Source organism: Notamacropus eugenii, chromosome 3, assembly GCF_028372415.1.
Source record: "Notamacropus eugenii isolate mMacEug1 chromosome 3, mMacEug1.pri_v2, whole genome shotgun sequence".
Lineage (NCBI taxonomy): Eukaryota > Metazoa > Chordata > Mammalia > Diprotodontia > Macropodidae > Notamacropus > Notamacropus eugenii.
Genome location: NC_092874.1, coordinates 202,708,032 through 202,722,248, shown reverse-complemented (window position 1 = coordinate 202,722,248; position 14,217 = coordinate 202,708,032). Strand labels below are relative to the sequence as shown.

At 41.0% G+C, this 14,217-nt stretch overlaps 1 protein-coding gene across 1 annotated transcript in view; it reads left to right on the top strand.

The window, feature by feature from the left end:
- Positions 1 to 13,753, top strand: part of LOC140531951 (uncharacterized) — a 64,792-nt gene extending 51,039 nt beyond the window's left edge. The window contains exons 5-6 of the mRNA XM_072650565.1: positions 11,866 to 11,983; positions 13,621 to 13,753. Coding sequence (XP_072506666.1) covers positions 11,866 to 11,965 — 100 coding nt within the window. The 3' untranslated portion in view covers positions 11,966 to 11,983; positions 13,621 to 13,753. The remainder of the gene's footprint in view (positions 1 to 11,865; positions 11,984 to 13,620) is intronic.
- Positions 13,754 to 14,217: the final 464 nt, after the last annotated feature.

Here is a 14,217-nt window from a genome sequence, read left to right as displayed (position 1 = left end):
TTTTTAGCAGGTGGCCCTGGAGGAATTAGCTTTAATTAGGTTTCTCCTACTCCCTTCCATGTTCCCTTCCTTTCCCTTCTCCTGACTAGACTCTTGTCTCTACATGTCTCGTACTTCGATTGAAAATCGTTTGGAGTAGGTCCCCATTTCCAAAGGGTGAGAGTTGCCCCATTCAGTTTAGCTTTTACAGTGGGACAGCTTTAGGGAGGGTATTATGAGATCCTCAAACTTTCCTTGACTAGTGCTTATTCTTTTTGACATACAGCAGAGTATGCCAGAGTAACCTTCTTCCCTCCCTGCCCTCCTGTGTTACTCGGTATTTCAGGCCCTCTTCCCTTTCAGATCCACAGACAGGTTTCTTTTCCTTTGCACAGGGCTGGGATCACTTTACAGAGTCGGCCAAGGAGCTAAGGACTCAGACCACTTTTTCTGCCTCTCTCTTCTCCACTCGAGAATCAAAGAAAATTTCTGGTGGCTCCCAATGGCATCTAAGTAAATAATAAATAGCCTTCTGGGGTAAAAAATACTTTAAAACTCTTTCTTAGTTACTCATGCCCATGGAAAGTCTTAACTGGTTGAACTATACAACCATAACTCAAGGTACCACTGTAGACCTGCTTGTAGCTACCAGGATTTCAGAAACTTACCTAGCAGAGAATGATCAGTCTTAAGGGAAGCATTGTATAAACATGCCAGATATTCTGTGGTCATGTTATTTCTAATTCTCCTTTTCCCTTAGGTTTACCAAGACTTTGCTCCTTCTGCTCCTAAGATTCTCTGCTTAAGGCTTTTGAGGTACTTGCCTCACTGAGACCCGGAACTGACTATGTACAGGAAAAGGATACCTCCAGGGCATTCCAAGGTCCTTTCTTGGGGTAACTTGGCTAAGAACTTGAGTTCAGTTTTCCAGGGTATAGACCATGCAAAGAATCTGCTTTTCTTCTTTCTCTCTCATGCACCCTGTTTTAGGGCGATTTCCTGTGTCCTCTCCTAGGTGCTTTGCCCTGGTGAGAAGGGAAACAAAACTGTCCATTTCAGTATTTTGAGAGCTTTTTACTTAGAAGCTGGATGTGTAGTGAAGTTTTATATTTCCCATCCTATCAACTTTGGATAAAGAAAAAATCAGGGAACATATAGGAAGAGAAATAGACCTAGTGTCAAGGGGAATCTGAGTTTATATCCCTGAATTTACTCAGCTTTAAAATGAGGATGCCATTGTACTCATGTTGTTTGAAGGAACAAATGAAATCATGTAGATAAACTATATTTAAAGTACGTGTTTTCAGCTGCATGGAAAAGATGATGCGTTTTTCTCCTTTGGGCTCAAATGCAGCTTTTCTAACCTCCTCTGCCCTTAAGACCCAGAATCGCAGTGTTCCATTCCTATTTATTTATTTCTATTTGTACCAAGCCAGAACTATTTAGTAAAGTGCTTTCCGGGGCTTATTTTTTCTGGCATAGCACCTCGTACAATAGCAGGTATTTGGGAGCTCTTTGGTTGCTGCTTATGGCTTAGCATGGACCCTGCACCTGACAATTCTCTCGCCTCTCCATCTGTGGAACCCAAAGTGCCTCACCTTACTATTCTTTCTTGGTGCTTCAGTTTTCCTTTCCATACTTTGAGACTGCAGATTACCACTCCCATCTCCTTTTAGTCTTTCCCAAGGAACCCTGTGCTGGTAAAATTGCCTTGACTCTCCCTTTGGTGTGTATTTGGGCCCCTCCACCATTCCTTCACTGCCAAATGAAAGCTGCTGTAGCTGTTCCCAGATCGCATCCCAGAGGCAGGAAAAGCACCATGGGAGGAAAGGTGATATATAAAAGTAAGGCGATGATTATTTATTTGACAGGGACAGCTGCCTGTGGCAAAGAATGTAATCTAGTAATCCATTTGTGAAAATTGGATATGCAGCTGAACATTCTGCTTGAAACAGTGAAAAGCTGTTTTCCCTCCTTCCTCTGGTCCCCTTCCTCCTGAGGAAACTGCACACATTATAACTACATTTGCGCATATATGTTCCTAGGCAAATAAGCACACAGACATAAACATGTGATCTTTCAATTGTTCTGATGTTTCTTAGGGAAAAATACCATGATTGGTATAGAATGTTAGAGCTAGAAAGGACCTTAGAGAGATCATCAAATCAAGATTGATTTTACAGATGAGGAAACTGAGACCCAGAGGGTCAAAGTGACTTTCCCAGAGTCACCCAACTAGTTGTGGCAGAGCTGGGATTAGAACCCAGATCTCCTGTTTCCCAGCCTAGTGTTCTTTTTGCTGAAGCATCAGGAACTCTCTTTCTTTTTCAGGGTAATTCAGTTATATCTGTAGGTAGTAGCAGTAATAATAGCTATAGATAATTCATAATAATAATATTGGTGATGATGTATGCTAAGTATTTTACAGATATTCATTATTTCATTTCATCCTCACAACAGCCCTGGGAGATAGGTGCTATTATTTTTTCCCATTTGTAGATGAGAAAACTCAAGCAAATGGAGGTTAAGTGGTTTGCACAGGGTCACACAGCTAGTAAATTTCTTAGGGCAGATTGGAACTCAGGTCTTCCTTGGCTTGGCGCTGGCTGTATCCACTATGCAGCCTGGCTTTTGGTGATGTTACCTTGATCTCTGATGTTTTGAAAAATTCCTTCTGCTGAGCTTCTGTAATCGGAGATGATTTGACCTCTTGCTGCTGCTTTGTTCCCTGGTTTGAGAAAAGTTGCTGCAGATAATGACAGAAATCTCACTGGCCACATTATTTTTATAGTCATGCCCTCCAATGGAGCTTGTGTTTCAGGAATTGAGACCAAAGGACTTGAATTGTAAGTCATTTAAACTTGGGTCGTCAGGGTGGTAGAAAAGATGATAAGAGTTGGACTCAGTAGTCCACTGTTTTCCCAAAGCTCTGATTTCTCTCTGAAGGTTTCCCTGGAGAGATAGCATGGTAGAGGCTAGATTACTAGACTTAGTAATCTGCTTTTGCGCAGATCCTGCGAGATGCTTATTAATTGTATAATCATAGACCAGCAACAACCTCGTAGAGTTTCTGTCTCCCCATGTGTAAAGAGGATAAAATATTATTATCTCAAAATTACTTATACTGTCTACCTCACAGGATTATAATGCAAGGAAAGCACTTTTTTTAGTGTTATACAATCATGAGTTATTATTGTTAATATTTTTTAGAAGTGCTGCTTTCCAAAATAAATTCTTTCCTTTTGCAGGAAGTGTAGAAAGTAACTCAAGAATACTTTTGTTCATAATTTGAGGTTATCTTTCCAAAAAATTCTTCTTAAAATCCATTTTTATTGATGCTTTTGAGGCTATCTCTGTTACTTCCCAATAACTGCCCTCTTCCCATAAAAATCCCTCCTTGAAATAAATAAGGATAGTTAAATCAAACAAATCAACAAATTGGCTACGGCTGATAACATATTCCCCCATTACATACCACTGTCCGATGAGAAGAAGTGGGTACCAGTAGTCCTTTGGAATCAAGATTAGTCACTGCATTTGATCAGTATTCTAATGCTTCTCATTGTTTTCCTTTGTATTATTGTCTGCTTACTGAAGTAAAGTATTGCATCTGTTCTTGAAAATCCTTATTCTGATTTCTGATTTCTTCATATTATTGTTTCTTATGATAATGTAATTCCATTATATTCATATTCCACAATTTATTCAACTGTCCCTCAGCTGATGAACACCCACTTTATTTTCAGTTCTTTGCTTCTACAAAAGTGCTGCTATAAAATTGTTTTTTGTATGTGTAGGACCTTACACTCTGTCTTTGACCTCTTTGGGTGTTTAGGGTGGAGTATGTATTCGATAGTAGTGTCACTTGTTCAGAATATCTATTGCAGGGGCAGGGCACCTGTTGCCTCGAGTCTACATGTGGCCTCTAGGTCTTCAACTGTGGCCCTTTGACTGAATCCAAACTTCACAGAACAAATTCCCTTAATAAAAGGATTTGTTCTGTAACACTTGAACTCAGTCAAAAAGCTGCACCCAAGGATCTAGACTAGTTTTAAATGGTTTTCCAGAATGATTGGACCAATGCAAAGCTCCATCAATGAAGTATTAGTGCTCCTGTCTTCCTACAGCCTTCCTAACATTGGTTATTTTCATATTTTGTCATTCAAGATTACTTTGTCTAAGACATCGTCTTTGATTTGCTTTCCCCTTCTTCTGTCTTCTTTTTGATTCTTACTTCACCTACTCTTCACCTTTTTGTAAAAACTGTATAGCTTATTAGATATATTTTTGTTGGTTGTGTATTTGTGCTGTCCAACTTAATATCTTCTAGTAAACTGCAAACTCCTTTAGAATAAGTCTGTTCGTTATTCTTCCTCCACATGTACCCCATGCCATCCTCTTTGCTTATACAAATCCCAGTAGACCTTCACTGCGCCGATCAAGTTCAACCTTCTCCATGAAATCTTCCTTCACTAGTCGAGTCTACCTAATTTCTTTATCCTTGGAACTTCTGGACCTCTTATCACCTCCTTTTGCATTTGCTGCTACAGTTGGAGTTAGCTTTCTTACGTATGCTTAGAGAAACTTGATGCTAATCTTTCCCTTGGATCTCAGAAGCACCTTGTATCTTTGTAAGCCAAACTCTAATGCATGTGTCATCTTCCTCTCTGTCTCAGTGTGGTGTGGAGATGACTCTGGATTTTTGAAGGTCATGCTAATGGAGCACAAACTCTAAGGTTGAAAGGCTCAGAGTAAATGTGTCACTCCAGTTCGTGTCTAACTAAGTTTGGAGAGGCTGTCAAAATGTTGTCTGCAGGGCTGTAAATTTTCCTGCCATGGCAACTCTTGTAGACTTGATAACAAAGATAAGAGAGGAGTTTCAGTATGCATGGGATATAGTGCCAACATTGATAAAATCATGGATTTGAAATATACTTATCTGTGTTTATGACTTATCCCCTGCTATGTAAATGCCCACAAAGGGGCAGGGATTTTGGCTTACTTTAAACTATATACCCCCCTCAGTGTGTAACATGTCTAATACATGACTGATAAACTAGTGACTATTTTTTCTTATAACTATACTTGTATCTTTTGCTCATATTTTTGGTGTGCTCTGTAGCATCTAGTATGATACATTGTGCATGATAGGTGCTCAGTGTCACTAACTGAATGCACTCTGCTATGTGCCTGGGGACTCATTTAGCTACCTGACTGAGGTCTAAGCAGGGGTCCTAGTATGATCATAGGACAAATGAATTACATGGAACGTGGAAGCAAACTCCCTCTTACCACCCTCCCCAACATGAAGAGGACTTTGGCAGTGAGGTTAGAAAAGGAGGGAACTTAGCCTTTCCATCTGCTTCCCTAAAACTCTTACTCCTACTGAGAGCATCCATCCCCATTCTTTCCTGCTGGTACCTCTGTGCAGATGGCATGGGAGGGCCTAGCTGACTTCAGCTATTCTGATGTATGGCCACATGGGGCTCACAGCAGAGAGCTCAGGTCATCAGGGGAGTCAGGCTGGGAAATCGGAAATTAAAGGGCCTAATGCTTGCGCTCCACCTTATGCATTGTGCCCAACTTACCTGCGGTGAGTTTTATGAAAATAGACATCGGAGAGGGATAGCTTTTTGGCAGGGCTAAGGAGAGACATATGGGCCAAAGTTACTCAGCCTTGTCCCTTGGAGAAAGGTGGCACAGCACCAGGGCTACTCTCTGTGTGTGTTTGTGTGTTTTCTAGTGGTTCAGACCCATGATTAAATCATGGTGATGATTCTTCATTATGACTGTATGGGATTGGGGCTAAGTTGGTTTTTTTAACCTTAAATGGTCTCAGGGCCCTCATATTTCAAGTTGAGAGGATGGGATTAGATGATCTCTTAGGTCCTTTCTTACTCTACAATTTGATTCTAATTTTAAATCTTTAACCCAGATTTTTGGTTCCCCATCCACTTAGGCCCTTTTGACCATGCCTTCCTTCAAAATCCTCCTATTCTACCTCCACAGTGCAAGTAGAACTGGAGTCTTATCTGTGTGAACCAAGTAGTGCAGGGGATGGAGTACTAGGCCTAGAGTTGAGAATATTTGAGTTCAAATCCAGCCTCAGACACTTACTAGCTATGTGACCCTGGGCAAGTCATTTAACCCTGTTTGCTTCAATTCCTCATTTGTGAAATGAGCTGCTTTACCAAGAAAACCCCAAACAGGGTCACAGAGAGTTGGACATGAGTGAAATAACTCAACAACAACCATGATAATGTTTGTACTTCCTGCCATGCCTTTAGGCAGTGGGAAGTTAAATAGAAAGTAGAAAGAATGTTGAATCTTAAGACTGAGGACCTCTGTTTGAATCTTGCTCAGCAGCTTACTATCTGTGTGACCCCTTAACCTCTTGACCCTTTAGGTAATACTGTGAAATAAAGGGATTGAATTAATGTCTTCTGAGGTCCCTTCAGCCCTAGGTCTATAATAGTATGAGTTCATATCAAAAAAGCCCCTTTCCAGGGTGTGACCAGGATGTACCTACTTGGTTTGTGCTCCTGGAGCCTTGGGGGAGGATTATGTGATGATGACCATTAGAGAGGGAAATGCAAAGACCTCCCATGGAGAGGTGGGTCACCTTCCTGACACCTAGCTTTGTTCGTTATGCCATGATGGAAGGTAGACTTAGAGAATGTTAGAGTGGAAGGACTGAAGTCTCCTTATTGAAATAGGAAGAATCAGGTCTACAGACAGTCCAGTGTTACCCAGATGGTTCATGGCAGAGCCAAGACTAGAATTCAGATAAGTGTCACATTTTGACAAGATGGTAGAAGGGCATCTAGGATGGGTAGGGGACTGGAAAGAATACTAGATGAATATGAACTGAAGGAAATGGGGATATTTAATTTGAAGTTCCTAACATTTAAAGCTAAGTGGAATGAGCTGTTTAAGGAATTTTTCCCTTTTCAGAGAAGATTTATTGTAGATTCTTGGTGTGTTGGATGAGATAGTCTTTTGAGGTTTCTTCCAACTTTGAAATGGCATGAGTTTGTGTTTCTTGGCAAGAGTTCTTTTAGATTAGTGTTCTTTCCACTACAACATACTACCTCTCGGTTGGGATGCTAGAAGAGTAAGTGTAGAACCCTGAAAAGCACTTGACTAACTAAGAATTGTTAGTATCTGAGGAGGTCCTCTTTTTGAAATGACAGACGATGGTGAGTCCACAGGATAGGTTCATTAGGAAGTTCTCTGGTTGGGGAACAGAAATTTGGAGTGTCCTCTCAGAGGACTCAAAGGTAAAAGGCAGTGATAAGTTACAGTCGACAGAACAGGTACAGATTTATTACAGGAAGTGGGTATGAAGGAGAATGGGAGGAATAAGAATAATAATTAATAACTGATATATAGCACTTAAAGGTTTGAGCATACATTTTATGGCTCTAGAACCAACACTCTTCAGTTTTAAGGTTGAGATGAAATGACGTATTCGCAAATCATTGAATATTTAACAAAGGGGGTTAACTTTGCACTAATATAGCAAGACAGTGCAATAAGAATGCAGAAGCACTTAGATTCTCTGAAGGCCTCCCTCTCCCCTCCATCTGCAAATAAGTTTGGTCAGTAAGTTCTCATCAGGACATGGTAATTGGGATGGTGTTAGGCACCCTCATCAAGTCTGAGAAGCCCAAACTACATGTGACTGGGACTTTTTGTGCCCCTGGATGTCTAGGAAGCTGAATCCAATCAGAACCCTGGAGCAGCTTTGTCTTCTTTCTGGTAGAGCCTCCCTGTGTTGTGAATGGGAGGAGAGAAGTTGTATAAAGGTAGGAGTATGCTGGTAAGTGTTTAACAACCAGCTCTCCAAAAAAAAAAGAAGTACATACGACACATCTTTAGACTTAATATGCATTATTACAATTGTCTCCAGTGCCTTCCCCACACTAATGCTTTAAGTCCAGACAACCAACAAAACTGTATGTTAGGCCCTGTTTGGTAGTGTTTCCCAGTTTCTGAGGTGTCACTGTGCACACTGAAAATTTAACAATTGGACTCTCTCTGGCTCAGGCATGCCACTTCACGGAATTAACTTATGTAAACTCTGAGAATTCTTATCCCAACTCAAGAATCAGCCAGTTTAGTCAGCCAGCCTTAAGTCATTTCTAGAAAGGGGCAAAGTGGCATTATAAGAATATTTGATATTAAAGCATCCCCCCAAAGTCTGTGCTACTGTCTTACTAGTATATGCAGAGTCCAGGAGAAAGTGGGCTTCACCTTAGAGCCCACAAGTGGCAAAGGGATGCTGTGATCCCCAGTTGCTAGAAGTCCTTGTCTCTCATTCGTGTGATGCTTTGGAAGTTTCTCTTAAACATGGTGAATCTTTGTTCATCTGTCCTTGACTCCTGATGCTGATAAACAAGACCTTTTGAGTTCCCAAAATTTTCTCCACCTAGAATTTAGGAAGCTGAGATTCTGAGCTTTAGGTCTGCCTCATGACTGGGTGGTACTGAGAGTGCTACATCCTGCTCTCACTGTAACCCATTCACACTATTGTCCCAGGGAGGTTCCAGGGATGGGACACTATGGCTAACACTGGTACCTTGTTTCTTGATAATTCAAGTACTTCAAAATACTTTTTTGATAACAACCATGTGGAGTAGAGAGTGCAAGTATTGGCTCTATGTCATAGATTGGTAAAACTGAGGGGCAGAGAAAGGAAGTAACTTGTTCACTGACACTGAGTTTCAAATCTAGTTAGCTGACTCCAAATCCAGCACCCTTCCCCTCCTCCTCCAGGGATTTCCCTTGCTCCCTGTATATCTGATTAGAAGAAAGAAGTGGTGCTTTCTCATCTCACCCTATCTTCACATGGGACCCCTTGCTTTCAGCAGGCTACATCTCCCTTCAGACTCATGCAGGTGCTGTGGGGGTAGCTGAGGGGCCCAGCAAGGGAAACAGAGCTTCCTTTCCTGTGAATGAGGTGTAGACCTTGAGCCCCATGGCTTGTGGCCAGAAGAGGCACAGGATATGCTGGGGCTGGTGAGAATGCCAGGAACCTAATACATCTCGAAAATGGAAGTGCAGCAACAGCTGCCTACTTGTGTCTTGCTGGGTGGTGGGGCCAGCCGAGTTGGGAGGAAGGCATGGAGACCCCCACCCTGAAATATTCCCTGTATCTGTGAGAAGCTCCCGTCTGTGCTGGTGGCTTCTTTGCCCTGCTACATAAAGTAGTGGCAGGAGTACTGTGTCTTCTCTGTCTGTTGTTTCCCCTTCCCAAGTCCTCTTTCCTGCCTTCTCTGTCACATTCTGATTGAAATTTGAGCTACCTTAGCTGTTTTCTCACAGGAGTCCTACCATGTCACCTCCTGAAGACTAGGCTACTATTTGCCCTTCAGCTGATTCAAAGTCACTGTTTCCCTCCGACGGCCTTTGTTGCCAAGGGACCAAGAATACCTTCTCCATCACAGTGTCCCAGGACATTAGAACTGAAAGCCCAGAGGCTTGTTCTTATGTAGATGAAGAAACGAGGCTCAAAGTGAGAAATAGATTTAACCAAGGTCAGTACATACCAGTTCCTGACAGAGCCAGCTTTAGAACTCAAGATCTTGAGGTCACCACTCTTTCCATTTTCTCTCAGGTTGGGAGTTGTTGTAGGAGAGTATGGGTAGAGTCTTGAAGCTCAGACAACTGACTCTTGGTTTGTGTAGGGTCTGAGGTGGCCTTATTTCTGGCGGGCAGTCAGTCAATAGATCTGAAGTAAAACATGGTAGAAACATGAGCAATTAAGGTTTACTAGGTTCTTTCCTCACAGCATCCCATTTTACAAATAGGGAAGCTGTAGCTAAGTGGGTTGAAGTGATTTGTTCATTATTATATGACTAAGGAGTTAGTAGCATAGTTCTAGAATTTGTGTCTTCTTTCTTCCACCTTGCAGCCTGGTCTGTCACATTGCTTTTTGCTATGCTTATCTTTCTTTGTGCCCCAGGCTGGTCAAAGCGAACCAGTAAGAGTCGGTCTCATTATTGAACTGGAGGGAAGAATGAGGGGAGAATGAGATCTGAGGCAGCGCATCTAGGATCTAGAACTTAAGGGACTATACAGATCATGTTGTTCCAACCCCTCATTTTGTAGATGAGAGAACAGCATACTAGACAGGTGATTTTGCTTGTCCAAGGTCATTGAGGTGGTAAGAAGCAGAGTTTGGATTTAAACTCAGATCTCTTGATTCCAAATCCATCAATCTTTTCATTATGTTAAGTTCTCTCCAATAATATTGCTTTTATTAAATAGCAAGTTGAGCTTTGATGCCAGAAAACCTGAACTGGGAACAGATTTGTTGCAAGAATGTCCCCTCTACCGATCACCCAGTGCAAGCTCTTTATAAAACAAAGACTTGAGCTTTAGACTACTGAATGTCAGAGTTGGGAGCCCAACTAAGTAGACTCTGTACTCTGTGGAAGTCATTTCTCAGCCTGCAATTGGTTTTTTCAGACATTTCCACTCACTGGATTACAGTTACTGTTCATGGCACTATCTTGTAGGGACAGAAGTGTGTGGCCATAATGGTTAGTAAATTTGTTTCAGCTAAGCACGCCCCAATAACACTGTACTTCTTTTTGTCAGTCTTAAGACTGCCCCATTTAAATAAAACCCTGAATAAACTCTCATCACCCAGGAATCCTACCCCAACTAACTCTCCTGCTCTGCCTCCCCTCAGTATTTTAAGTACCTACTTTACACTTATCCAAGTATAGTCTGTTTTAAGCAAATACAGCATAATGTATGAAAATCTGGATTTATGTGGAAGCTGAATCAGGGGCAGCTGTTTGCTTTACAGAAAGGATCCACAAGAAGGTTCCTTCATCCAGCAAGCTCTCTCTGTGTTGAAAATATTTACACACACATTTCAGGAGCACAAGTATTTTAAAATTAAAGTGTACCTGTGTTCTTATTTATCGAATGAACTTTGTGGTTTTTACCACAAGGGGTTCAATTTAGTCTTAACAAGTACAAAAGACTGTGTTGTGCACAGGGGATGCAAAAATAAAAACATCTTTTCTGACCTCGAGGAGCTTAAATTCTTACCTTTGAAAAACATTAAAAAAATTTTTTTAAAATGTGTCTCACCTTTCACATTAGGCTACAAGGCTGAAGACTTATCTCCCCCTTCTCCTTCTATAGCTCCTTATGGTGTCCAATATAAGGCTCTGCACATCATGCATGCTTATGTTGACTGAGAAATCCAAGGGTCCTGAGCAGCTCATCTTACCCCTTTGGGCTTTGTCCCTCGAAGAGGTCATGAGCTAATCACAATCCCACAAAAATCCCACAAAAACATGTAAATAGGGATGGGTCATTAATATTTTTTTTGTTATACAACTTTTTAAACATTTAAAAATTTTGAGTTCCAAATTCTCTCCCTTCATTCAACCCTTACCCTACCCCATCGAGAAGGCAGCTGATATGATAGATGGGTCATTTCTTGACATGTGACTTCTGTGTGGGCTTTAATTTTATTTTTTCACCTCTGCTCTGGTGCAAGTGCTAGAGAAGAATCAGAGGAAGGCTATTGGGTCTTCCCCAGTGAATAAGTATACCCAGACCAGATTCTGAAAGTTTTAATACATTCTATATTTTTGTAGACTTCTAGAACTGGAAGGAATTTTAGATCACTGATTGTTACCTTGTTTTATACAGGAAGGAATTCAGGTTCAGAGATGTTATACAATTCTAGCATCATTGATTGGAGCTGGAGAAGACTTAAGGGAAGCATCTATACCAGCTCCCTTACACTACAGATAAAATAACTGGGCCTACACAAATGAGAGAATTTGCTTGAGTAAGTGCACATAGTTAAGTGGCAGAGTTGAGATTCACCCTGGGTTGTCTGATTCCTTTTCCCAGCACTCCTTACTTCACCACCTATCCTGCTTCCAGCCCAACTCCTGAAGCCATCATCCAGGGAAGCAGCTCCTGTGGAGAAAGGGCGGGCCATCTCTACTAGCTGACATCTTTGGAGCAGGTAAGCAGCCTTGTTAAAGCAGGGGAGGTGGGAAGGGAGAAGGCAGTACGTGCCAGGCAAGTCAAGCCACCACTACTACCACCTCTCCAAGTATCTTGATGGACATAGCACCAAATCTTTGAACCCAGGAGCTTTTGGAATTAGCAGTATCTTCCAGATCACTGACCATTCTTCCAGTCCAAACCTTGATGTCACCCTCGAGGGCAACAATCACTGTGGAGAAGGACCCACCTTCCTCACTATCAACACCACCTGCCAAGATCTCTGATGGTGGCAGCACTCTTAAGACCACTCATTTTGCTTTCAACACAGCCCCCTCAGCCATGATCCAGGAAAGCAATCTCCGTGGGGATGTGACCTGGCAACTACTTTAGTGAGTGCTGTGGCTACATCTACCAACGAGCCAGAAAAGAAAGTTTTCATCACCAAAGTCCTTACACTTCAAATTGTTCAGCATCAGAAACTGATATGATTTTATCAGTGGAAATGACATTAAAGAAGAGGCATCACCATCTGCTTGGCAACTTCACCCTAAAGTGCAGGACCTGTCCATCTGTCTTACAGCTAAAACTTTTATATGTGTTTTCTCTTCCCATTAGAATATGACCTGGAGAGTCAGGGCTGTCTTACTTTTCTACTGGTATCTCAAGCACTTAGCACAGTACTTTGCATGTAGTAAAGGCATGAAATATGCTCTTTCATTCATTCATCCATTCATATACCACAGTGGGCTCTATCTTCCCCCCAAAAAGGAATATTGCCTTTTGTCTCCATTTTTGCTGGAACAATTTAACTTGTGTGGAATAGTTCCTTTACCACAGAGGTCAAAATAGCCCAGAAACCTTCTTAGTCAGTTAACACTAGATCCCTTTGCCAAGTGGAGAGAGATGATAGTCAAGGGCAACACAGATATAGAATACAAATTTATTTATAAAACTCTAGGAGAATGGTGGAAGGTTATTAGCAGTGGTGCCTTATAAAACAAACAAAAAGTCATAAATGAGTGATAATCTGCACAAAGCTTAACATGGGACCCCAGTGAACCAACAATGTTGTACCAATAATGTTTATAGATAAAACTGTCAGAAGAATTTCTAATTGGCATAAAGTAGAACGTATTTGTCTTGTTTCTGTAATACACGTTTATCATCAACAGCAGAGGAAACACCACATTTCTACCCTTCTCCCTCAGTCTCTGATAACATGAAGACCCTTAGGAGATGAAATTGGCAAGGCTGGCTGGACCTTGTTAAGTATATACCAAAGAAATCTGTGTGAGAAGCAACACAATCTTGAAAGTAGTAAGAGATTGCTTTATAATATACCTCAGGAAAGAAAAAATACTAAACAAAGTAAGAAACAAATCATAATATACAATGACTATACAGTTGTTGAGGAACAAAGAATGTGAAAGATTTAAGAACGAGGATCAATGAAGAGACCAGTCATGACTCCAGAAGACTGATTATGGTGATGGGCTGAAGTACAGAATGAATCCCGTGTTATTAGACATGGCCAGTGTATAGATTTGTGTTTGACTGGGCTTATTTGTAACAAAGGAGACCTTTTATGTTTTATAAGGTGAAGAAGGGAGTGAAATGTGTCTTAATTCTTCATCTCACTTTTCCTGTGTACAGAATGGAAACAGTTGATTATGCAGAAGAAAGTCTCTTGAGATCTTTGGAAGAAAGAACCTGGCCTGGGTCCTTATTTTATCATTATTTTTCAGTTTCATCTGTTCCCTCCAATAATATAACATAATTATGTTAATCCAGAGTTTTGTTGTCATTGCATAAATCGTTCTCCTGATTCTGTCCTCTTCATGCAAGTCATGCAAGGTTTCCTAGAGTTCTCTGATTCTATTCCTTTCATCATTTCTTGGGGCACATTGATATTCAATGACATTCATAGGTCAAAATTTATTTAGCCATTTTCTAGTTGATGGGCATCTACACTTTTTTTTTACAGCAAAAAATGTTGCTATAAATATTTTTGTACATATTTTGTTGCCTCTTTTTTCTACCTCTTTAGAGTACTTGCATGACAGTGCAAGTCTTGCTTAACCATGTTATACTTACGTTATAACCATGTTGTACTTAACCATGACAAGTTAAGTATATATACACTTTAGTGTCTTTTAGGGTAAAGTTGCACATCTCTTTCTAAAATGACTTAACCTATTTAACAGCTCTACTAACAACAAATATTTGTACCTTTCTTTCCACAGACTCTAC